At 43.5% G+C, this 26,293-nt stretch overlaps 1 protein-coding gene across 1 annotated transcript in view; it reads left to right on the top strand.

The window, feature by feature from the left end:
* Positions 1-26,293, top strand: part of LOC135216775 (m7GpppN-mRNA hydrolase-like) — a gene marked incomplete in the record, with an annotated part of 310,615 nt that overhangs the window by 208,632 nt on the left and 75,690 nt on the right. Inside the window, 1 exon segment of the mRNA XM_064252259.1 lies at positions 8,795-8,894. Within this exon segment, the coding sequence (XP_064108329.1) occupies positions 8,795-8,894 (100 nt within the window).

Genomic DNA, 26,293 nt, shown 5'->3' with positions numbered 1-26,293 from the left:
TTGTGGAATATCAAGAAAGTGAAGCAAGTACTTGGTGAGTCAGTGTGCAGGGACATTCTTTATATACATGCATTCCTCGGTTGCGATACTACATCACACATATATGGCATTAGCAAGAATGCCTCTGAAGAAAAATGCAAAACACCCAAGAATTCCGTAGACAGGCTGGAATATTCAATGCAGTAGGAAAATCTGTTGATGAAATCATATCAGCAGGAGAAAAAGCTTTAGTAAGTTTATGCAATGGTGAAGCCACTAATAGACTGAGCAACCTCAAGTATAAGAGATTCTGTGAGAAAGTATCGGTGAAAAGCTCCCACCTTATGTGTCAGAGTTTACCGCCAACTTCTGCATCAGCTAAATTCCATAGCATGAGAGTATATTTCCAAGTCCAGCAGTGGAAAAGTGTCTCCTCCCTTAATGCCAAAGACTGGGGTTGTGTTTAGATAAAGGGAGCTTTCTTCCAGAAATGACAGATATACAACCTGCCCTAGCATCGCTGTTGTCTATTATCAGATGTTACTGTATGACAGATTGTGGGTCAAATAAATGCTGTTGCCGTAAAAATAACCTTGAATGTTCCCTAGCATGTGGCCAGTGTCGTGGGTCAGGATGCTTCAACTCCTTATGTGACATTTGTGAAGATGATGATATAGATGACAGTGATGAATGTACTATGTAAAAGGAAAAGTCACAGATGTCAGGCATACTGTCATTCTATCTTTTTTTTTTTATTCTGATCTGTGCGGATGAAAGAGACTTTTCTTGTTCTTACATTGCAATATTTTCTCTATTTCTGATAAACATACAACAACTTTCAGTATCCCTTTGCTGTAAATGCTTTTTTTTTTTACAGGACCAACATACTACATGAAATATAAATTTGTGCCTAGCATACTGAAAAGCAATGTAAATCACTTATAGATTAATAAGTGAACTTCATGTGTTTGGATTACCAATTGTTAAGATGTATCTTTTGATGGTCAGAATTTTTTAGTATCTAGTTTATATCTAGAAAAGTCATTTGAAACTACGTTTTGCTTCATCAAAGCACAGATATTTGTACAAGCAGTGGAACTGTACTGTAAAATGTTAGGATGTGTTTACTGCTAACACAATTGTTGTTTAATAAATATCAACTTATATTTTTATGCATGACACTTACCTGGCAGGTATATATATAGCTGTATTTTCTGAAGTCCGACAGAATTTAAAAAACTTCCGACACACGCAGTGGTCGGCCAGGTGGTTAGTACCCATTCCCGCCGCTGGGAGGCGGGTATCAAGAACCATTCCCATTTTCTATTCATAAATTTTCTGTCGCCGGTACTGAAAACACCTGTTTTCAGTACCTCCGGCTTAGGATTTTGGAAACTTCATTTGCCGCTAAGTATCCTAATTGTCTTTTAATTTATTTACTTGGATTTGTGGCTAGGCATACGCTATCTTAAATTGAATTGAATTTGATTCATTTTTGCATAAGATATCTGAATCTAGTTAGGCTAGTTTCAGAGGGTGTTGTCTGCAAAGATAGGGTGTGGCTACCGAAAGCTTCGGTAGTTCCGCACTTGGGGGGCGCAATTAATCAGTAAACATGTCTATTTCCGTAAGGAAAAAGTATGATTCGTATGTACGCAATTAATCAGTAAACGTGTCTAATTCCGTAAGGAAAAAGTTTGTTTAGTATGTACGCAATTAATCAATTACGAAAGTCAGGGTAGTGATACTGCTAACCTTCCGGTAGACTTTATTTTGCCTAACCTAACGCTGTAGTATGGCCTACGGGTTATGACTATGTCTGCGAGAGGTGATCGCTCTCCTTCATTGTTGTGAAGAGTTCTACCTTCTGTTTTTGTTACGCCTAACCCTGTAATGTTGCCTTCGGGCCCTAAAACAGTGTCTGTAGAGGTTTTTGCCCTTTCTCTTATACTATTTCGATTCGTAACTTAGAATCGAAAGTGCTTGCTTTAGAGAGCAATAGTGAAGTGGCTAAGTGCAGTGACAGTGCCCCTTGTGTAGTGGAGGGTGCGTCAGATCGGCCTTATAACGCCTCTAGGTCTAGACCTCTGTCGAACTCCCAGAACCAAGGGAGAGGGCATGTCGAAAGCCGAAGGAGGGTTACAGGGAACCCCACCGATCTGGCGTGCCTTCGGCAGTTTCTGATGAAAATCCCCAGACTGCCAAAGTGCGTGCACATGCACGAATCCTGAAGGATTGCTTCTCGTCCTCCGAGGCGTCCTCCCCGCACAAGGGTTGGAGCTCTCGGAAGGACTCGCGCCCTCTAAGAAGCTTTATAGAAGAGGACGCTTCACGTCCCTTCTCCCTCGTTATGTGTTTCAGTGAGAAGTAAGAAGGCGAAAGTTGCCTGATCACGTGTACTTCTTTTCCACCAAGAAAAATAGGAAAAAGAAGGCAGTTTCTCTCGTTTGTTTTGACGCCTGTCAGGAGCGTGACGCTTTTCTGCACGCTTATTTGGACGATCGGCTTGAACAGGACGCTCGGATGGACGCACTCACCAGTGGACGCCGAGCGTCCTCGCCAGTGGCCGCCGAGCGCGCACCAGGACGCCGAGCGTCCTCGCCAGTGGACGCCGAGCGTCCTCGCCAGTGGACGCCGAGCGTCCTCGCCAGTGGACGCCGAGCGTCCTCGCCAGTGGACGCCGAGCGTCCTCGCCAGTGGACGCCGAGCGTCCTCGCCAGTGGACGCCGAGCGTCCTCGCCAGTGGACGCCGAGCGCGCACCAGAATGTTTCTGTTGAACTCTTCAAGCTCTTGTTTAAGATTTGAGCCTCAAGAAAGTGAACAGAACTTCGTCTTCGAAACCCAGCAAGACCTCGGGTTTCGTGAATTCAAGAGGTCTCTGTCAATATTATATTGCTTTTCGCAAAGGTGGATGGAGTTAAGGAAAGCTCAAGGGAAGATCTCGTTTTCTCTACCTCAGTCAAGACTTTGAGATAAGACAGTTACGGGTTATGTAAAGGCACGACGTCCTGAACGTCAGGATTTTCGGCAACGTTCAGTAGGATTCTTGCAAAGGCACTCATCAAAAGGACGCTCTTCAGGAAAGCGCAAGACAGGACTTCCTTTGCCATACTGCCAATAAATTTAAAGCTTTTTAGACCATCTGAAAGGGTTTTTTCAGATGATAGATTTTGTTAGTTTCTAGTCGAGACTTCCATGCCGATTGAGCATCGTCGTTCTACCTACCGTAAGCCCAGTCTCTTAACAGGATTCTTGTCCCTTCCTTGTTTGAGACGGGAATCGAAAAATAAAAGGCTCGACTTCCTGGATTACGTTTTGTCAATTCAGTGACTTTCCCCCATTGACAATATACTATCGTTTTGTCAAGTAAGTGGGTCTCCCCTCATTGACAAAATATCTCTCTGTACCGTTAATGGGTTAGTTCTCATTGACAAACATCTCATTACTTGATATTGCGTAAGCGAATAAGGACAAGGTTCGGAAGAGCTCTCCTTCCTCATTCGCAGACTCGTACAAGAAATAGACTGGTAGACTACGTCAATGAACGCTTATGTCCAGTATCTTAAGAAGCTTGAACTGTCTGCTTCGATTCTCTAAGTTTTGTTCATGAAACTTGCCTGTCAGATATGTATGTAGCTGTATTTCCGAATTCAGCTATATATATGCTGGCCAGGTAAGTATGAACAAACTTTATTGTGATATAATAAATTTTTTTTTGCCTTGCGTTATTTTACTACTGGTTGGTTCAAGTCATACACGCTTGCTGTAGTTACCTCTTCGGATGGCAACCGAGAGGTCTATTGTCTATATTTTAAGGACATTTAATCGTCACTCCCTGCAGCCTTCCAGGAGTTTCCGATTTATCTTTTACCGTTGTATGGTAGTGTTCTGACGACACAAACGCATCTAGATATTTAGCGTTTTCTGTTTCGCTTAAATATACCAGCTTGAGAGTCTCTGTTTGTTCAAAAAATAACGGACCTATTTCTTCGTAGAATAGGGTAGCTGGCAACCCAGACATAAAGTTAAGAGACGACGTTCGTAAGCTGCTGGCTGCTGCTGTGTCTGACTGTCCAAGTTCCAACCGAGCCAGTAACAGATCGTGCGCCGTCATGCGCTGTAGGTTACGTCTCTCTCTCCTGCGGGATTGACTGACTAACCGTATCTCTGTGCTGGTGGTTACGTCTCTCCTGCGGGATTGACTGACTAACTGTATCTCTGTCCTACAATCACGGACTTTAGCCTAAGATTGAGGGGATTTCTTACGTGAATGAATAAACGTTGCATTAGTTTTGCCTTACTATGTTCAACAGAGTTATCTCTTAATCCTTTCGGTGCTCGTTACCGCACGGTATAGAACTACGAGTCTACCGCAACATTGCACTTTTATATGGCTCTCCTGCTTAGGCAAAGCGCAGCCTTATAGGGAAGTAAGCATACTCGGGGAGGGAATGGATGAGCTTGCTGGGGACCATTTCCTTCCTGAAAAAGTTTGTTTCCCCGAATAGACTGCAATTCAGACCACAGTTTTTTCCTACCGGGAAACTGAAATATTATTCAAGATCTAGGAATTATCCTGAACATCTCTCAGTGCGTCATGATAGAAAGAAGGTGCCGGACATCTGGATAGTGTTTCAGATGTCCTGGATCTTAATCTGAAAGAAGTAAATGCAATTCGGTCGTCCCTCCAGTCCTCGAAACGAGTTTTTGGAACCAGTGGTCCACATCAACTCTGATATTCCACAGCTCTCTCATATCTTAAAGATTATTCTTTCTCTCGGTCCCTGCTCGAGTTTACGAGAAAGAGCCTATTATAACAACAGGCGTAGAATGTAACGATCATCTAGAGGTTCGTTACAGGATTGCAAAAGTCCGTAACGAATCGGTCCTCGATCGGGGACGGCAGCAACGATAGATTACTAACATGCTAGGTATTTTAATTAAGTGGTGTTCTTTTTTATGGTTGTCTGAGAGGGTTATTTCCTCTTCAGTATGTGAAGTGTAATGTGTTACGTTAGCTTTGTGTGTGGTTCAGGTGGTCTAACTTATCCTAGCATGAATGCCCCTGGTAAGAGAGGGCTAGGGTTTCCTGTCAACAAATTGGTCCCGTCCCCCCAGTTGTCAGACCCTTGTTATTAGCTTTCTCAACAAACAGGTCACATCCTAGTTGAGAGGTACTAAGGTTTAGCAGGCTAAGAGGGCAGGACCTACGAAGTCAGCTACCTTAGCAGGTAAGGAACTTAATAAATAATTTTAAAAAATTAGTTAATTTTTGAATTATGACGATGTTGCTGTCTGTGACCCACCTCCAAATGTGTCAATCAGCTATATATATACCTGCCAGGTAAGTGTCATGCATAAAAATGATATTGTTATGATAGCAATAAAGTTTTATGAACAACTTACCTGGGCAGTTATAGTATAATTAAAATTCCGCCCACCCCTTCCTCCCCTCAGGAGACAGGGTTCAGAGAAAATCTGAGGAAAACGGGAATAGTTCCAAGTACCAGCGCCACGGGAACGTGGGGGAGATCACCTGAACTACCAGTGGTCTAGCGGTTGCAGAGAGTTTTGAAAATTCTGCCAGTGCGAACAGACAACAGAGAATGTTGTTTGACAGATTTGCATCTGTCAAACAACAAAGACCTTCGACGATCATTGGGAGGGTCTGTGGAATCTCGATTCTAGTCACACCAATCTACTTTTGCCTCGCCTGTTTTCTCGGAGTCAGACACTCGTGCGAGATCAGGCGACATATAGTAGCCCTGAGTTTCTTATTGACGAAGTCGATTGCGGACGACGTTGGGTTGCGTTGATACACCCCCAAGGTTTGCTTAGATTGAATCGCCCAGGCAGTCCAGACACTCATCCTTCAGCTAAGAATAGTGCCTTTTGGTCTTCAGGGTACAGCCTTGCTGTCCTTGATTCGTCTGACTGGTCAACTGGTCGTTCACCTGACTTTAGTACAGACTGTGGCATTTCCGGATCGAAGCTTTCAATATGGAACTTAGACGTAGTCTGAAGTTCTTGATGTCAAAGCATTCGAACCTCTCCTGCCTGTTAACTTCTTGTATGTGATCAGGAAGGCCTTCTTCTAACCACCCTAGATACGACAAAGAGGGTTAGTGAGATTTTAAGCCATCGTCACAAGTTTTGGCTTTAGAGAACACAAGGAGGTATGCTCTCTAAGCCTTTCGTTATGGCCTAAGAATGGAAACCCTTTTTATCCTTGGGCCAGGATCTGAAGCAGGATGGCACAAGTTAGTGGGCAGGAGCCAGAGAGAGTCCTGTGCCCTGTCAGGTCTCTCAAGTTTTATCTACTTAAAATCAAGAAAGTCGTAGTCATCGGGCAATCTGCAGTGTTCCGAAAAAGACCAGACTTGCCCCATATCGAAGTACACCCTGGTTTTAGGGTTAAGGAGTTCTTTCAAAAAATGCTCCTTCATTGTGTTTGCACAAAGATTTGAAAGCTTTTTATCTGAATGCTCACGAGGTGAGGGCGCGGCCTCGGAAGCATTTCAACAGAGCATGGCACTCAGCAACATCCTGAGTACCATGTTTTAGCGAAGCAACTCTGGGTTCACTTCACACTCCCTGCGAGATGTGAAGATGGCATATGAGATCTGCTGCTCGCTAGGGCCATACGTGTCTGCAGACACAATCTTGGGGGCAAGAAGTACTACTCATCCTATCCTGTAGAAAATGGTTAGGAAGAGCTCTTAATTTAGTTGTGGAGTCGCTGACAATGGCGACTCTTAACTCTTGAAGCCTTAGTTAACACACATTAACTTTGGCTAGGTTGGTCAGGTGGTGATATATATAATTATATATATATATTTATTTTACTTCTTAGCCCTCATGGTATGGTCAATATGGTCTAGTCACATTGTGGTCACGCCCCCGTTGACAGATCATCTGGAGTGCACCAGCTTTATAGGTCTCTACCTCGCTGGCAACTCTAGTAAAGCAGAAGCAGACTTGGGTGACAGTAATCACGAAGTCGGCTATGCTAACAGGTGGAACCAAGATGTAAATCATCTGCATGCATTTGTGTCCCAAAATCCTTCTATTCTGTCCCTTCCCACCTCCAACGGTGGGGTTCAACTATATATATATATCTGACAGGTAAGTTCATGAGCAAAATGATATTGTTATGATACAATAAAGTTTGTTCATACTTAACTGGCAGATATATATATTCAAGTACCCACCCACCTCCCCTCAGGGGACAGTGGAAATAAAAATTATGAATAGAAAATGGGAATGGTTCCTGATACCCGCCTCCCAGCGGCGGGAATGGGTACTAACCACCTGGCCGACCACTGCGTGTGTCGGAAGTTTTTTAAATTCTGTCGGACTTCAGAAAATACAGCTATATATATACCTGCCAGGTAAGTATGCATAAAACTTTATTGTATCATAACAATATCATTTTTCATCTTACTGGAATTTATCAAAATACATTTAATTCAGTGCTAATATCAGTTTAGAAGTATTGAAAGCCTTAATTATTTTTTTTTATAAAAGGTAGAAATTTTTTTTTTTCAGAACTTTAATACAGCATTTTGTATATACAAGCCCTACAGATTTTTCTTTCTATACCTGTATTTTTTATTGTAATCTCAAAAATGAATTAAAATCTAGACATTTTAAGTGGAAAGAGTATGTACAATAAATTTTGCATATAGTGTGTCACCACAAAGGGAAAAAACTGCTTTGGCACCGCTAATAATGTATATAATAGGCAACCAAAGATACAGTCAGTAGTTGTAAGCATACTTGACAGTGGCTAGAGAAAACACTAGTTTTGCTCAAGTTCCCGGATTTTCCCATGCTGGGACTTTTTTTTCTAGTGTTAGACACATCATTCTATCCGAAAAAACAAAAAATTTTCTGTACCAATTATGTCCAATTTCATGATGTTTTGGCCTTAAAAATCCTGGACTATACTCCTCCATCCTCCACTAAAAAATTCCGGTTTTTAGAATTCTGAATGAAGCGTTTATTGTAAACATGCATTAGCATAAAAAAACGAATTGAGAAGCAGCTCATTGCTGACGTCATTTACCATAACTATCGAGCATTTATTAAGAGCTCCGTTAAAATTGTTAAACCCCGATTCTCAATGGTGGGTTCCATAAGTAAAAATAAAATACATTTTTGTTCATCTCTCATGCAATGGAGATCTCAAGAAAGAATAGTAGTAAAATTAAAGCTTCAGGTTATAGCTGAGGCTGAATAAAGCAAATGATGGCCAGGCGGCAGTGATGTTTGGAACTGGAGAAATCACACCTACTCAGTGCTTATACAATGAAGCAAAGTAATATGTGCACATTTTCAACCAAACATTGTTAATTTATGATAAAAGGTATCTCCGAATTATATCTCTTCTAACAAATAATGGCTATGAAGATATCGATAATACTCAAATCAGCCGAGATTTTGAGAATGTAAACAATATCAAATGCAAATGATGTACGTGAAGATGTTTATATTCTGTAATACAGTAATGATATGATAATAGTAATACTGTTATTGGATACAACAAGCAAAACAACCTTTATTTAAGTCATCATCATTATTAACATAGTTGTACTGTTTAATTTTTGCAAATAGTAATCACTTTTCTCCAAAAATCATTTTGGTTTTGTAATTTAGAAGTCATCCTATACTACAGATATGAGATAAATTCATTAAAATTTGCCATGATTTTTTACCTCGTCTTATACGCGGAAATATACTGTAAGTATAATTTAGCAATTTTGGGGATATACGTAGTTAGACTTACATGCATTTTAAGTAATTGACTTTCAGGAAGAAACGCCATCTTTTGAAAGGCAACACAGTGCAACAGAAAGTCCACCAAAGAGGAAGGAAAATACCAAGGGAAAGTCACGCAAGTCATTATTCAATGGTAAGGAAGCTTGATTGCAATAAATCTTTCAATTTTGGTATTACTTAAAAAAGTCTTTCAAGGTTTCTGGTGACATGTCTCACACTGTTATTCAATTAATTGGGCCGGCTGTATGAAGGTTTTCATTATTGTGAACATCCTTTGCTCTTAGATTCTCCTGATGTATAGAAACCATGACAGACTATTGAATATTAAGATGATTCTGACGCTTTTGCCTTCTTTTTTCTATAATTATTACAACTGCTATGACAAAACTATGGAATAAACTTGGTAATCATGTAGTTCAGGGGTTTTCAACCTGCAGTACACATACCCGATGTGGTACGCCAAGGGTCTGTCAGGGGGTACACGCTCCCCACGGGTTGTTGGGGTTAGGGGTCTGGCTGCCACTTGCTGACAGGCAGGACACCTCTACTGTTGTTCAGATGGTAAGCTCATAAGAATGGATTGCCTTTCCTCACTGCAAAATTAAGTAGACAGATACTTTGATGTGTCTAAAGGAAACTTAAAGCTGATTAGAGACCCTTTCCATACAGATGTTGCTTTTGTTAATGATGCTATTAAGGAAGAGTTTATTCAACTTAAAAATGGCTCCAGTGTTTGGGATCTGTTTAACAAAAAGTCTTTAGTCAGGTCCTGGTGTAAAACTATACAAATCATATCCACATGTCACAGAGGAGCTTCTCCATTCTCAGTTACTTTTGCCATCAACGTAGTATCTGTGTGAAACTGGGTTTTCCGGATTACTTGTCATAAAATTAAAACTAAGGTCTTGAATGAATGTGGCAGACAGCTTTCGATGTGCTTTAGCAAAATCAGTTAGCTGATGAAAAACAGTTCCAGCAATCTCATTAACCCCCTTTGCAGCTGATGTAATAATAATGTATTTTGTTTTTACTGTTCAGTACCGTAACCTTGAAAATTTACCACAGAAACAGGTAAATAATTATATAAAAAGTCTTAATTTTTTATAGAATTCTGTGTTTATAATAATACTGGTTACGTCAGATTTATGTACTTAACTTACTTCCCTTCAGTACAGTACATGCAAATATACACAATGGAATTTTTTTCTTTCATTGTTTTGCTTTCTTCATACAAAGTGGAGGGGTTACATTACTGACATTTAGAATACCCAAAAGGGTATGTGGTGAAAAAAGGGTTGAAAACCCCTGAAGTAGTTGAATTATTAGAACTTCAGACATTCAGACTAGGTGCTAGCTAACATAAGTCTCACTTCATAGCTTATTTGTTATTTATTTTGTTGAACTTTGTCATTAATGTGCACATGATTCTCTTTGTAATTTTACTTAAACATATCTCTTATTTACTTTTCATTTTTTTCTGTTTTTGGCCTCGTTCCTTAATGAGACCATTGGACGTTTAATACTCTTGGTTTTTTAACCAGGGTTGCAGCTTTGCTTGTAATAATAATAATAAAGGGATTTTGGCGTAGGAAAAATCTATTTCTGGGTGATTGGCTCGTGTCGCCCTATGAAATATCCTTAAGATCATTATTTCTAGGTAAAATTAATCTAAAATTACCAGAGAAAAACAAAATTAAGAAAATGTCAGTAAAACTGACTCGCTCACACTATAAAAGAAGTGTCGGTATGTGAATATAGGCGAGTGGGATCACTACCACGAGTCATTCACCATTTAGACCTTCCAACATAAAATCCCCACCAGAGAGAGCTGATACTAAAGGGTGATGCGGCCACCACTACTACTACTACCGACGCCACGGACAGCAGCGCCCCTACCGGTCATCCTTAATCTATGAACATCTTGTCCTGCAGGGTGGGTAAAAGAAAACAGGGTGGGTTTCATAGGGCGACACGAGCCAATCACCCAGAAATAGATTTTTTTTCCTCCGTCAAAGTCAAAATCCCTTTTCTGGGCTCAGCTCGTGTCTGGCCTATGAAATAGTACCAGAGAAAAACAGACAAGATGGGAATAAGGACAAATGAAACCCCAATAGTAAAAAGAGATATATAATATAAGTGAATCAGGGACATTACAGTATACAAACAAAGTACTTAAAGCTAACTTATCCTAAACAATGGTATGATAAAGAAAGCAATCAATATAAGGTACTTAAAATTAACTTATATTAAACATAGTAACATATAATAATGTAATGGGCAAAAAACAATAGAGAATGATTCACTTAAATCAAGATATTTACAAAATATACAAACACATTGTGTTCTACCCTAGCGATAAAAAATAAGGGTAGAAACACTGAAGTACATTATATGTACATAATGTGGATGTCCCTAGCAAAAAAATAAGGGACAATCCACCAATATGATTCTAGCGCTAAGGCTAGAGTATTCCGAGTAGCATGGCATAGGGTGAGGCATGTTGGACGAGGTAGGTAGAAAGGAGACCTGGATACTATACTACAACTACTATACAGTATCAGGAGAAAACAATGTTTCCCGCTGCTACTGCAGAAAATTTTAAAGATTCCAAGGACTTTAGGTAATGACGTTTAAAGACTGTCGGTGATTTCATCCAGTATACTTTTTAAGATCCTCAAAGTTCATATGTTGGAAGTAATTAATTGAGGTGGCTACTCCTCTGATGTCATGTGCTTTTGGAAATGAATCAGGATTGGCTTGTTTTAATGAAGTAAAGGATCTGTTGTCTGATTCCTTTTACTGATAAAAGTGCCACCTTTTTCTCTCATAAAGAGAGAACCTGAGGATCTTTGAGGATGTACGAGATAGAAAGGCTCTTAAAGTTGATACTGGGCAGAGAGAAGGATCTTGCGGAAGTGGGATGACTTTCCAAGGAGCCCACCTTGCAAAGGGATCCTCATTTTTAGCTAAAAAGCTACGATCCGGGGCAAGTAGAACTTCTGGCCTGAGGGGAGGAATTCCACATGACCCGCATCTCTGGATAGAGCCGACAGTTCTGAAATTCTGGCTCCTGAAGCCAGGCTTCATAAAAATAACGTCTTTCTAAGAAGCATTATGAATGTGCAAGACGAGTTGTCAGTATCTGAGGCTAGTTTGAGGACATCATTTAAGAACCATGAAACTGCAGTAGGCCTTTGAGGAAGGTCTAAGTCTAGCACACAGGCTTTGGGAATAGACGTAAAGTAAGATTCTGTTAGGTCTATCTGGAAACCCCAACTGAAAGATTTCTTCAAAGCCGATTTATGAGTAGTAATAGTGCTAGCTGCTAAGCCTTTTCAAACAAGGACCTGAAAAAGGATATAGCTAAGTTAACTGTCATGGTTGTAGTGTTTGATTCTTTCAGGAAGGATGCTAATTTTTTAACAGCTGAGTCATATTGTCTAATAGTTGACTCTCTTTTATCTGATTTCTAGGAAGAGGATGTTTTGTGGATCTAATGTTAGCATCTTTGTTAGCCGCAAACTTCATGAAGTCCATAAAGTTAGGGTCTGAAGAATTCCTGAGGAAGCGAACACAGTCCTCATTTGTACTGATTGTGACAGCTTGGGATTGGGAATCCGTTGAGGTCGGAGACCCAATTCCAGAAGTAGAGGATACCAGTTGCTTTTTGGCCAGTCTGGAGCAATCAGAGCTACTAGTCCCTTGAAAGTCCTCAGCTTGCTCAAGACTTTCAAAAGAAGATTCACTGGAGGAAAAACATAAATTTTTTCCTCCATTGATTCCAATCTAACGACAGGGCATCCGTGGCATAAGCCAGAGGGTCCAGGTTGGGGGCCACATAGCAAGGGAGCTTGTGGTTCGCTTGTGAGGCGAAGAGATCTACCTGGAGACCTGGGACTCTCCGGCATATCCACTGGAATGACCCGTCGTCCAGGGACCATTCTGATTCCAGAGGGACTGACCGGGACAAAGCGTCTGCTATCACATTTTCTTACCCCACCCCCGCCAGGTGAGTGGCGGACAGATGCCATCTGTGTTTGTCTGCTAGCGCAAAGATAGCTATCATGACATGATTTACGTGTTTGGATTTGGACCCTCCTCTGTTGATGCAATGTACTACCACTGCACTGTCCAAAACTAGTCTTAGATTGAGACTTCTTCGGGGGAAGGAGTCTCTTCAGGGTAAGAAATACTGCCATTGCTTCCAGGACGTTTATGTGAAGCTGGCGGAACTGAACTGACCAAGTCCCCTGAACTTGCTTGAATTGAGAATATCCCCCCCATCCGAACAGGGAGGCATCCGTGTGAATGGTTAACACTGGAAGGGGATATTGAAGGGGTACTAATTTGGCAAGGTTCTTCACTTTTGTCCATGGACGGAGCTGATTGCGAAGGATCTGTGGAATTATTGACAACTTGTCTCGAGATTTGGCGTTTGCTCTCGATCGCCAAACTCGATTTATATCTTTCAGCCTTGCTTCAGGAGGAGTCTGTCACTGAGGCAAACTGAAGAGAACCTAGGATTCTTTCCTGGTTTCTTTCTCCTTGATGTTTGTTTGCATTTGAGAAATTGTTTCACAGACCTTGGCTATTTCTTTCCTTTTGACCACCGGAATTGACAGATTGTGAAGACAAATCCATTGGATTCCTAGCCACTACAAAAACGAGACTCCGGAGTAAGTCTGGATTTCGTTTTGTTTATCTGGGAACCCCAGATGTTCAGAAATTGAACTACCTTCTTTGTGGCTTTGAGACTTAATTCCTCGACCGTGGTGCCCAGAATCAACCAATCGTCGAGGTATGCTGCTACCATTATCCTTGAGTTCTCAACTGTTGAACTACCACTTCTGCTACTTTCGTGAATACCCTGGGGCTACATTCAGACCGAAGGGCATCACTTTGAATGAGAACGTCTGATTTCCTAGTTTGAAGCCTAGGAATGGACGGAAGTGCCTGGCTATAGGGATATGATAGTATGCGTCTGTAAGATCGATGGAGGTTTGTGACGGCCCACGGGAAGTAAGGTCCGTACCTGCGAAATGGTGAGCATTTTGAACTTGTCGCAACGAATGAAAGAGTTTAGCTTTGACAAGTCTAAGATTACCCTTCTTTTTTGTTGAGCCTTTCTTTGGCACGCTGAATAAGCGACCTTTGAAATTTTAGATGCTTGACTCTCGCAATAGCTCCTTTCTGAAGGAGTTCCTCCGCATAATCTGTCAATTCCTTTGATGGTTCCTGATAGAATGATTTGATTGGAGGGGGATCTTTGATCCAACTCCAACCCAATCCTTTGGACACGATGCTCTGTGCCCATTTGCTGAACCCCCACCTGTGACGGAAGAGGAACAGCCTCCCTCCTACCTGGGGAGCCTCACTGTTGTTGGGCGGAGTTGACCTCCGCAGCCCTCCTCTGAATTGTCTACCTCTTGCAGCTCTTCCTGTGCCACGCTGGCGAAAGTGGCCCCGCCCCCTCGCCCTGCTACCCCTAGAGAACCTATTAAAGGCTGGGTAGGCCTGGCTTTCGTACATAGAATTGAAGGCCGGCGAGACTGCGTAGGAGGTTGACGGTGACTCTGAGGAAGACAACAGGAGATGGGTTGAGTCTGTTTTGAAAAGTAGACGGCTGTCCCTGTTGAGTAACTGGGACGGCACGACAAACTGCTGTTTGCTGCTGTTGCTTCTGGTAAGGCTGGAACCTTCTTCCTGTCTTCTTAAGCTTCTTACCAGCAGCAGGGGCGGTCTCTTGTTTCCTCTTGGAAGAGATGCCCCATCTAGCCCTAAGGCTCTGGTTGAGCCTAGCAGCCTCGTGGTGCACCTCGTTCACAGAGGACTCTGGGAAGAGGTCCGCACCCCACATGCTGGAAGCCAGGAGTCTATTAGGCTCATGCCTGATAGTGGCCTCCTGCAAGACGTGCTTTCGACAGTTCCTCCCAGCTAGGAAGAAGTCGAAAGCATCAGCTTGGACTGTCTGGAGCTGAGATTTGGCCAGAATCTTGAATAAAGGTTCTGTGCCATAAGACAGGGCAGCCATTTCTGTAATGATTAGGGAGTTAAGGGACCTCCCAAATCTTGTTCGAGCATCGAACTCTGCCTGAATCAGGGTATCAGGCAGTCTTGGAAGCTTCTCGCCAAACTGGTCCATTGCGCAGTCTGGCTTAAGCTTACCAATCGAGAACGTGGCAGGCAAGTTCTCCCACAATTCTCCAAAGGCTGGGAAGAGCGGAGAAGTAGATTCCGCTTCCCTCAGCTGTGGCATGGGCTCGTCCTTGAGGACTGCCTGAAGAGTCGCTTCCACTATTTTGGTAGCGAACGGAAGAGAAGCCTCCTCCTCCGTAGCGAAAATAGTGAACGGACTCTTGAAAGCTTGGAGCTTAGTGTTAGTACACTCCCAATCCTCCAGGCAGTGAACCCATTCCCGCTGTGCGTGATCCCTACTATACAGCACAGTCTCTCGGGAAATCTTTGTCCTCTCTAGTGAGAGCAGCAACAGTCAGCCTAGCATACCCAATGAAAGGCTGAGTCAGTCCAGGAGGATAGAACTCGAAGTGCCTCAATTCTTCGAGTTCCACACTCCGGGATAGAGATCATGCCGTTCCTTGAAGGGGGGGCAGGGCAAGCGGCCACTCTCCATGGGTTATCCATGGAGAAGGCTGGTATGGATTCGGTAGGGAGGTAATTGCAAAAATGCCAGTAACCTGCTACGGGGGAGCTTTGGCTGAGGAACCTGACTAAGTCCAGCAAAATGGTCCTCTGCTGCTCTCTAACTCTGTTAGAAGAGATCCTGAATGGGATTGGCCAGACTGGTTGATGGGGAGTTTGACAGCTGCGCAAACATCTGTTCAAACCTATAGACCCGAGGGCGGTCGGATCTTCGAGCCAACCATCTCTCCCACTTGCTGCATCACAACTGCGAAAAAGGTGGTGGGGATCAAAGGAGCTTGGTCCCGCCACCCCAACAGGAGTTACCGGAGTGGATCCGGTGGATGCCGGAGAAGGCGTTGGCTCAGGCTGGAGCGCGAGCCTTCTCCTTAGAAGCCTTGCTTCTAGAGCTCTTAGAGTAAGAAGAGCTCGGCTTTGCCTTCACCGCGTCAGCGTAGGAAGTCGTAGACTTCTTAGCTGAAGAAGACGACGACTTCTAGAAGTCGTCTTATGGGAGAGTCTTCGTGTTCTCTCTGTCCCTTAACACCTTCGGGGGTACAGAAAGAGCGGGTAGAGAGCGGGCAGGGATCTCAGATCCCGTAAAGCCCTTGGAAAAGAGGCAGAAGAAAGGACAGGGGAAGAAGATCCAGGAGCGCCCAAGGAAAGACCTTGGGCGCCCGACACACCTACCTCAACCAACAAATCCTCTGCCCCTACCGCCATAGGCTCGATGTTCAGGTCCAGGTTAGCCACATCTGGGATCGGCTCCTGCGTGGAGACGGACCCGAACGCCTGCTGGATCGAAGCTATGAGAGGGGCTGCCGAGATGGGGTCAACATAGCTGGTCGACTTGCCACCGGGGAAGATCTGAACGGCCAGCTTCTTATCCAGAATGTACGGCTGGCCCTTGGCGGCGTTCTTCCCCACCCGAAGCCGCCCACCCAAGCTTCAGGGTTGCCAAGGCGACCTTTCCTTCACGGCGGCAGCCTGAAAGAGAAGGCGAAATGAAGCTTCTAGCGGCGGAGACAGGGTTGGACAAAGCTTAAAACTAAGTGTTATTATTGATAAGACCAAGAAGTCTAAGAGTAGACTTACCCCACCCAACAGCTGACTAACAAGGTCGTAGCAGATGGTGCAAGCTCTGGGGTGCCAGACGATCAGTCCATTGTGGGTGGTGGCACACGGGGCGTGAGTCCTACACTCCTCATGGGCGCAGGGGTCGTAGAGTGTTGCGTTGCAACCCGGGACCTGACAGTTGGTAGCCCGTAAGTGGAGAGATACATGAGTATCAGGTGCACACTTACAGCCTAACAATTGCTCCGCTGCATGCCGGAGCGTGAAAGTTAGATTAAACCAGAGCCCCGCCATAATACGTGTGTTAACTAGGCGGTTGGAGTTGTCTAAGGCTACGCCGGAGACAGGAAAAAGATTCCAACCAGGAGTGGTGAGGAGCCATGAAACCACGACGGAGATGGCACACATAAATAAATTAAAACTAAAATTCACCGTAATATTAGGGTATATCCGTATATATAACGTAGTATAAAATTTTCCGTCTACTAGAAGAGTGCCCGGGTAAGGAGCGAGCTCTCCTCTGGTAGCGGAAAAAAAAGGATATAGTAGGCAAGCAACAGACCACTAGTAATGTCCACCCCACCCGCTGGCGGAGCCAGACGAACCTATAACCAAAGGGGCCCCCGGCTTCATCGGAGGGCTCCGTTTCATTACAGTAGGGGAAGGGTGGGACTGAAGCAATAGGTGGGGGGTCCCGGCGTAACACGGCGGGAGAGAGAGAGAGGGGGGGTGGCCTACCCCTCCCCGTCCCTACAGCTACCCGCTCGGTGACCCGGTACCCGAGACAAGTGGTCGCCCTGTACCCCAGCTGGGAGGGAGCTCCTGGCCTCCTCAGAGAGAGAGGGAGGAAGGCTACTGTGGTGTCATGGCAACCAAGGAGTCCCCACCCCCAGACCCCTCCCTATACCTGGTAGGGAGGGAAGGGGAAGGGTAAGGTGCTATGGGACACGTGATCGCAGGTGGCCTAAGCCGCGATAGCAACACAACCATGGAGGGGCCACGTGAACCAGACTGTACCAACACATGGTACATGCACCTAGGCTAGCCTAACACCCTAATAACACTGATAATACATCGTAAAGGGGGAAAAGACACTTTTAGTAAAAGAGAAAGAAGCCCAGGAGGAGGCAAGCTGTTCCGAAGAACAGTTGACTACTCGGAGCCAGCGGTAGCCGATGTAGAGCAAGAGCCGGGATGCTGGGCCAGAAACACGGTATAGCCCTAAATACCAAACTAAGAGAAATGGTAAAAGGGCTGTCCTAGCTATAAAAACGATGTAATAAACGATGAACGTAATATAGTAAGCCCATAAGTATAAGATGTCCCAGTATGGGAGACTGGGAAATCTTAACACGAGGCGGCACGCAGCCGCCACGAGTCAACCTGGAGACCGTATATGACCTATTAAGAAGGAAAATACTGGTCCCTGGAAGACTAAAAAACAGTAAAATACTACTTATGAGGCACTTAACTTAGCCGATGCGATAGCTGCACGTTCCATCGTAATGACGAGGCAAAATTACGAAAACACAACACGAGATGAAAAAGCACTCAAGCGCTGCGAACCTAATGATTAAGGATGACCGCTAGGGGCGCTGCTGTCCGTGGCGTCGGTAGTAGTAGTAGTGGTGGCCGCATCACCCTTTAGTATCAGCTCTCTCTGGTGGGGATTTTATGTTGGAAGGTCTAAATGGTGAATGACTCGTGGTAGTGATCCCACTCGCCTATATTCACATACCGACACTTCTTTTATAGAGTGAGCGAGTCAGTTTTACTGACATTTTCTTAATTTTGTTTTTCTCTGGTAATTTTAGATTAATTTTACCTAGAAATAATGATCTTAAGGATATTTCATAGGCCGACACGAGCTGAGCCCAGAAATCAATTTTAGCATTTATTATGATTTTTCTTTTTATGTTAACTATTTGATTTATGTTTTACATAGTAATGTTGTAACTCATAAGTTACAGCATTACTAAAGGCCTAAATATTGAATAAAATTTAAAAATAACCAAGAATTGTGTGGCTCCTCTTTAGGAAGGCACACTAGATACATATTTATTTGTTCTTACATGGAACAAAATTTTGGTCTTAACAATAGGATAAATCTTTTAGCGCTGAAAACCAGTTAAAAACAGTCAAAGACTGCAAGGAATCTGTGGTATCTGGCATGTAACGAGTAGTTAAGGTGGAAGCGAGTTCCTGAATCTAGTAATTCCAGTGATGATGCATCAGTCTTTCTTTAACTGCCTTGGATAGTGGAGCTTTGCTTTGCTCTCCTCCACCCAAGCCAGTTTTTTTTTTACCCATGCCCCAGGTTTGTTTCATATTTATCCAGTGCAGAAGACCTGTGAGTGTCAACGTTTTTAGACGGCATTCCAGGATTCCCGTGCTCACATTCCTGTAAAAGAGATGCAAATGACAGTAGATACCGTTTATACTCGCGTATCATGTGACTTTTGAAGCCCTAATTTTGGAGCTGATTTTAAGGAGGTCGCATCTTACACGAGATATAAAATTCAAGTATGTAATAATCATATATTAGTATCGTATGATAAAATACAAGCATAATGGATATGCATCTTTTCCATGGATTTTTGAAAAAGTTATGTTTTACTTCATTGCATCCAATAATATGTATTTTCATATTACTGTTTGTTTGTATTATAAAATACAAACATAGTAATCATGTTTTGGTTTGAAAATCAGCTGAGGGCGATTGCAAGTACGTTTGTTTTGCAGTGTCAAACATCAAATTAGAGAGACTTTCTTGTTTCCAGTTAGCACAAATAAATCTCAAGATACTCTATTTATATGAGAAGCTTATTTTACGTTATACAATGTGATTTCAAGTGGAAATATCACTTAAAAACTTATCGTGTGTGAACAAAATTTAGTTCTTTCGTTAGTAGATGGCGCTGAGGGCATGTTTTATTGCATAAACAAAAAATCAACAGAATTCCGTTTGATATTTTCACTTTATCTCATCAGAATACTACAAGCTTTATGTGTTTATCTTTTATTGGAGTGAAAACAGTAAAATATGTTCTTTTTGTGCCCAATAGTTTTGATTAAAACACATTTCTCTCATTTTGTTTATGGTCGAGTTTGAAGGTACTATACCGAAGTTCGCGAGTTTCATCCATATTAGTACTATTATCGTGCATTGGCAACAAAGATATAACTCCAGTAAACTTATGCCATCAAACACAACTGTTGGTAAAATTGAGAGAAAATCATTTAAATCAAAACTTCAGGTCTTGAAAGAACACATTTACTGTTGTTTTCACGCCAATAAAGATAAGTAACATTACGGTAAAGGTTCATACTTTGATGAAATGAAGTGAAAATAGCGAACGGAATTACGTAATATTTTTACCTAATAAACATGCCCACAACGCAATCTGTTAGCAAAAAATAAAATACTTTAGCTCACCAGGCGTATTTAATTTATACTTCGACTTAAAAACACTTAATAAAATGACAAATTACCTTGTCTTACATAAGTAAGGCATCTAGATTTTTTACGCTAACTAAAAGAAAGGCAATTCGCTCCGAATTGAGTTAAATACGGAGAAATAAACTCGTATTTGCCATCAGCTGATTTCTAATCCAAAACACTGACTGCTTTGTTAGTATTTTATGATATAATAATATGAGAATACATACAATATTTCTGGGCTCAGCCTGTGTCGCTCCGTGAAATGGTTCCTTTAGCACTCATTTCTAGGGTATAAGTATTGCTACAAATACCAGAGAAAAAAGCTACATGGTAATGCCAGAGTATTCTGGCTCGCTCACCTTTATTCAAGGTGTCGGTATGGTATCTGGGGCGAGTGACACCACTACCATAGGTCCCTTGCCATTTAGTCTCTTCCTTCCTCAATATCCCTCGTCTACAGAGGAGCCGATCTAAGCCCCCGCTAGCCGCTACTACTACAGCTAGCACCTTTATTTTCATTCCTTTCGATAGCACTGTTTACGCTGCACGCGTTCTTTCTTTGTGCTGTGTTTTTCCGTCTGGAATTCTTTGACTATTCATCATGGAACGTCAAGCTCTTGCTGCATCCAAGTTAAGTACTGCAATTAATGTTTGAGATCATTTTGAGATGGCGTTTGGCATGATAAGCCAATTTCTGGGTCGACCTGTGTTTGCCGGTGAAAAGATCCTTCTAGACTCTTTTCTGATATAAATACTTTCTAAATATACCAGAGAAAAAGTTAGCATTGGTACGCAGAGGTTACTACCCTCGCACGAGCACCCAAAGGGCGTCATGTTTAAAGTTCGGGGCGTGTGAAAACCACTATTCACAGGTCTCCTGCCATTTAGAGTATTCCTTCCCAAAACCCCAATATGGGGTGTGCCGCGACAACGGTCACTCCCACATCGCCTTATACATCTTTTCTGGGCTCAGTTCGTGTCGCCCTGTGAAATAATCCATAAGTTCATTATTTCTAGGGTAAATAACCTAATAAATACCAAAGAAAAAATAAAATCAAGAAGATGTCAGTATAACTGACTCGCTCACTCTATAAAAGAAGTGTCGGTATGGTAACGGGGCGTGTGAGACCACTACCACGAACCTTTTGCCATTTAGAACTTCCCACATCAAAATCTCCCACCTGAGAGAGCCGATCCTAAAGGAGGATGCGTCTGCTACTACTACTAATACCCACGCCAAGCGGAGTGCAGCGCCTCTAGTGGTCATCCTTTTCTATTAGCTCGTTTGCGACACATGCGTTTTTTCTTCCTCTGTCTTGTGATCGTTCTTTTGGATTTATCTTCGAGATGGAACGCTCAGCTATTGCCGCAGCTAAGTTAAGTACCCGAAAGGTCTAGATTTCGTATTTTTGTCTTCCAGGGACCAGTATTTTCTGTTTTTTTAGGTTACATACGGTCACCCGGTTGACTCGTGGCAGCCATGGGCCCGCCTCGTGTTGTTAAGATTTCCCAGTCCTCCATACTGGGACATCTTTTCTTTTCCTTTTATGGGTTCTTATTACGTGTTACACTATTTATTTGCATCGTATTATAGAATTTAGTAATTCACAGCCCATACCTCTGTCACCCAGTTATCTCTATGGTTTAGGTATTTAGGGCTATAGTGTTTTTCCCTAGTCCAGCATCCCAGCTTTTGCTCTTCATCGGCTACGGCTGGCTCCAAGTAGTCGACTGTTCTTCGGAACGGTTCGTCTTCTCCTGGACTTCTGTCTCTCTCACTCGTGTGTTCCTTCCATTCTTTTACGATGTATGTGTTTATTATTAATTATTTTTATCTAGTGTTTATATTATTCTGTGTTAGGCTAGCTTTTAGGGCGTCCAGTACCTTGGCATTCTATTACCCTTCGTGTTCATTCACACTTGGTACAGTTGGGTTCGTGTGGTCACTTGCCTAGTGGTTGTGTTGCTTATCACCTCTTGGTCCACCGTTGATCACGTGTCCCACTGGGCGCCCTACCCAGCTCCCTTCCCTCCCTTCCGCGTGGTAAGGGGGGGGTCTGGCCGGGCTCACCACGGTTGTCATGGCAACCGCATGAGCACCTCCCTCCCTCTCTCTCTCTCTGTCGAGGGGGCTCCTGGGAGGCCCGGCCAGCTGGGAGTCTGGGGAGACCACTTTTTCAACTCGGGATCCGTGGAGCTCCGACGTGTAAGGGGGTTGGGGTTGGCCACCCCTCCCTCCGGCCGCCTCGGCTCTCTCCGGTGTGTCTCGTTCGCTCTCCCTACCCCCCCCCCCCCTCTCCATTCCTCCAACAACGGACGGAGCCCCTGCTCACTAGCCGGGGGCCCCTTCGGTTGTCGGAATAGGAGCTGGCTCCGCCAGCCACCGGGGTAGGAGTTTCCTAGTGGTCCCAGAAGCTTGCCTACTACTACCTTCTTTCCGCTACCGGAGGGGCACTTGCTTCCTTACCCGGGCACTCCTCTAGTAGTCGGAAGGGAGGCATGTCTTACTCCCTGTATGAAGTATACATGCTCCTTTTATGTTTTTGTTAATTTACTTTAACTGCCTCCTCCGTTCTCCGTCGTGGTTAATTTCTCCATCCTCGCTAAGGTTATCTTATCCTTCTGGTTGCTCCCCTTTTCCGTCCCCGGTGTACACCGGAGACTCCAACCAGATCGCCCTAGCGACCACACGTATAACGGTAGAGGACTAGTTTTAGAATAACTTGCATACTCCGGCATGCAACGGAGTTCGTATTTAGACTGTAAGTGTGTATTCCCGATACTCATGTATCTTTCCACTTACAGGCTACCAACTGCCAGGAACCGGGCTGCAATGCGGTTCTCCAAGACCCATGTGGCCATGAGGAGTGCAGGACCCACGCCCCGTGCGCCACCACCCATGGCGAACTGATCGTCTGGCACCACGAGGCATGCACCATATGCTATGACCTCGTGAGTCAGTTGTTGGATGGAGTAAGTAGATATCAAGATAGTTACTTCCTCCATCATATATGTTTAATATATATCTTAGTTTTAAGTCTTAGTTGTAAGCTTATAGCTCCGCCGTAAAGGACTTCATTGGTCCTCTCTTTCAGGCTGCTGCTGTGAAGGAGGTCGCCCTAGCGACTCTGAAGGCTTGGGTGGGCGGCTTCGGCAGGAACGCCGCCAAGGGACAGCCCTACATTCTTGACAAGAAGTTGGCTGTCCAGATCTTCCCCGGAGGGAAAGCGACGGGTTATGTGGATCCCGCCACAGCAGCTCCAGCGATAGCCTTCATCCAATGCGAGGTGCAGCAGGCCTTCGTAAACATGTCGGGCCAGGACATAGTGCCGGACGTCGCCACTTTAGACATCAATGTAGAGCCAATGGTGGTAGGTGCAGAAGATTTGTTAGTCGAGGTAGGTGCTTCGGGCGCTCAAGGGTTTCCCTTGGGCGCACCTGGATCTTCTTCCCCTGTTCCTTCGTCCTCTTCTTTCCAAGGCTTCACGGGATCTGAGATCCCTACTCCTATGCCTCGCCTGCTGCTTCTGTGCCTCCTAAGGTAAAAGGGCACAGAGAGCAGAAGACCCTCCAGAAGACGACGTCCAAAAAGACGTCGTCTTCCTCCTCACGAAAGTCTTCGGCATCCTACTCCGGAGCAGTGAAGGCTAAGTCTGATCCTTCACATTTGAGAGGGTCGAGAAGCAAAGCTTCTAAGGAGAAGGTCCGCGCTCCGACCGAGCCAGCACCCTCCCCTGTTGCTGCCGGAACTCCCCCGGTGACCCCTGCCGGGATCACGGCACCTAGTGCCTTTGACCTCACTACCTTTTCGGCAGGAGTCCTACAGCAAGTAGGAGAAATGGTTGGTTCGCTTGGGACGAGATTTGAGCAAATGTTTGCCCAACTCTCTAGCAGCATCAACCAATCAGGTCAGTCCATCCAGGACCTCTCTAATTGTGTTTTAGAACACGATAACCGCTTTGCTGGCCTGAACCAGGCTCCTCAGGCCAACTTCCCGGTACAGTGGACCCCCCGTATTCACGTTCTCCGGATTCGCGGACTCACTGATTCGCGGATTTTTCTTTGGAACCTATCTAGAAATTATTCGCGGAAGGACTCGCCCATTCGCGGGTTTCTCTGTGGAACATATACATAATTATTCGCGGTCATCCCCGGCTATTCGCGGATGCGAATTTTTATGTGTTTACTATTCGTTCAAGGACATTTCATAATGATATGGTTATTCTGTTTATTAGACATTCCTTATAAATCTTGATGTAATGAATTGAATAAAAATATCGTAGGTATAAATTGGTGAGCAACATAATATGAAATAAAGCATAACAGAGTGAGTTTGGCAACTGAGAACATAAACAATCGTATACGTACAGCCATCTCTCTCTCTCTCTCTCTCTCTCTCTCTCTCTCTCTCTCTCTCTCTCTCTCTCTCTCTCTCTCTCTCTCTCTCTCTCTCTCTCACACACACAAAATGATAGATAGGAAACAATAACAGAATATGTATTGCTTGAATACGATATGGCAACAAAGTTTTGGTCTGACTGAAGTGTAGAGTTACTTTGACACTGACTTACATGTCATTCCTGGTCATCTCACAGCCACGGATAGACATCAACTTCACAGCCGAGAAAGGAAATTGTATACAAAATAAATATTTTCCAGATGAAAAAGCAATTGGAGGGCCTATGTTATCCCATAAAAAAAAACCTCTCGCTTGGATAACTGTAAGATGTAGAAAAGAGAGAGAGATCAAGGGCAGGGTGGATGTAGGAAGGAGATTTAAGCAGTACCTGGAAATGAAAAACAACCCCTATACTAATCTTATAATTATAGCCTTAGGGTTTGTCTTAAAGACATTCAAAGGTGTGTCACACACGTGACAGTTGTTGTTTTTGTAAAATTGGCGCCAGGGCAGATTTTTAAGCACCCCTGTGTTAATATATTATTAATAATTTGTTCATTACCTTCGATAACACGCCAAATTTCACATCAGATAATCATAAAAATCTCTAGGATTGCGCGACCGCGCAAATTGGAAAACAATGGTGCTAGATTAAATCTGAAACTCCAGATCTAGCGTGAAATGCTGTAGTTTGCAAGCACTGCCATTGAACTTACATAAATACTTATTGGGTCAATTGGGTACGCATTGTGCAGGCAGTACATTTTATGAAATTTTTTAAGATGATTTCTAATTATGATATGTATGTACGTACATACATAAATTGTATTAGGATGATAATAAAAGTATGCAGACCATATCTAAAGTACGTAAGACAATGATTATATACATATTTGTAGCAGGGTACGTATTTTTCTGTCTGCGGCAAGCAGTACGTACATGTACATGTATTTTTCATACGTACATAATGAGTATATTTTCGTGACAAAGTAAATTTTTATGATGAAAAAAGCTTTATTAATTTTCAAATATTACAGTGCTGTAATACTTTCATGTTAACACAGCAAAATGTCGGTAACAAAGTCGGGTTTTCTTAAAAGATGCTCTACCCAAGCCAACTTTCCGCAGATAAACAAATCTTATGATGCCGTGACGCCTTCTTTGAGCAGTACCCAAACGAAATGATATTTAAAATGCTATTGGCTGTTGTCTGCACAGCAGCCAATCCAGGAGCAGCATTCATTTTCCTTGTCGCTCATTGGTTGTACACTTGGTGTTGATTGGTTGAACCCTGGCCCCATTTCGCGGAGATGGAATTGTGGGTATCGCGCATCTAGTACCCAGCAGCCTCACTGCGCAGAAACTTACGGGTATACGCGAACGTTAAAGCAAAGCTCTAGTGCGTATCAGCAAATATCAGTGTGCATCGTACCGAAAATGGCCCCTAAAAAGCGCCCTGCTCCTTCTAAGGCTTCTGGCCAAGAAGTTAAAAGAAAGAAGACTGTAATGAAGCTTGACGAGAAGGTGAAACTTCTCGATATGTTGAAGGAGGGAAAAAGTTACGCTGCAGTCGGCCGCCATTTCAAAGTGAATGAGAGCACAGTTAGATATATAAAGAAAAAAGAAAATGAAATAAGAAAAAGTGTTAGTATGACATTCTATGGCACCGCAAAGGCTGTGTCCACAGTGAGAGACAAAACCATTGTGAAAATGGAATCTGCACTCGCGTTCTGGATAAAGGACTGCAGGAAGAAGAACGTGCTCCTTGACTCCAACATCATACGCCAAAAAGCATGACAGATCTACCAGCAGCTATCAACTCCTACTGCTTCACAAGGTGGTGAGGAAGAGGAAGCCGAAGCCGAAGATGTGGAGGCACTGGAAGGCGATGAAGAAGGGACGTTGGAATTCTTGGGCTTTGGAGAACCAGCTCCTGAAGAGGAAGACGAAGAAGAAGAACCACAACCGGGACCGTCCT

The sequence above is a fragment of the Macrobrachium nipponense genome, chromosome 6 (genome assembly GCF_015104395.2).
Source record: "Macrobrachium nipponense isolate FS-2020 chromosome 6, ASM1510439v2, whole genome shotgun sequence".
Classification (NCBI taxonomy): domain Eukaryota; kingdom Metazoa; phylum Arthropoda; class Malacostraca; order Decapoda; family Palaemonidae; genus Macrobrachium; species Macrobrachium nipponense.
The sequence above is the reverse complement of the archived record's forward strand: the minus strand, read 5'-3'. Positions and strand labels throughout refer to the sequence as shown.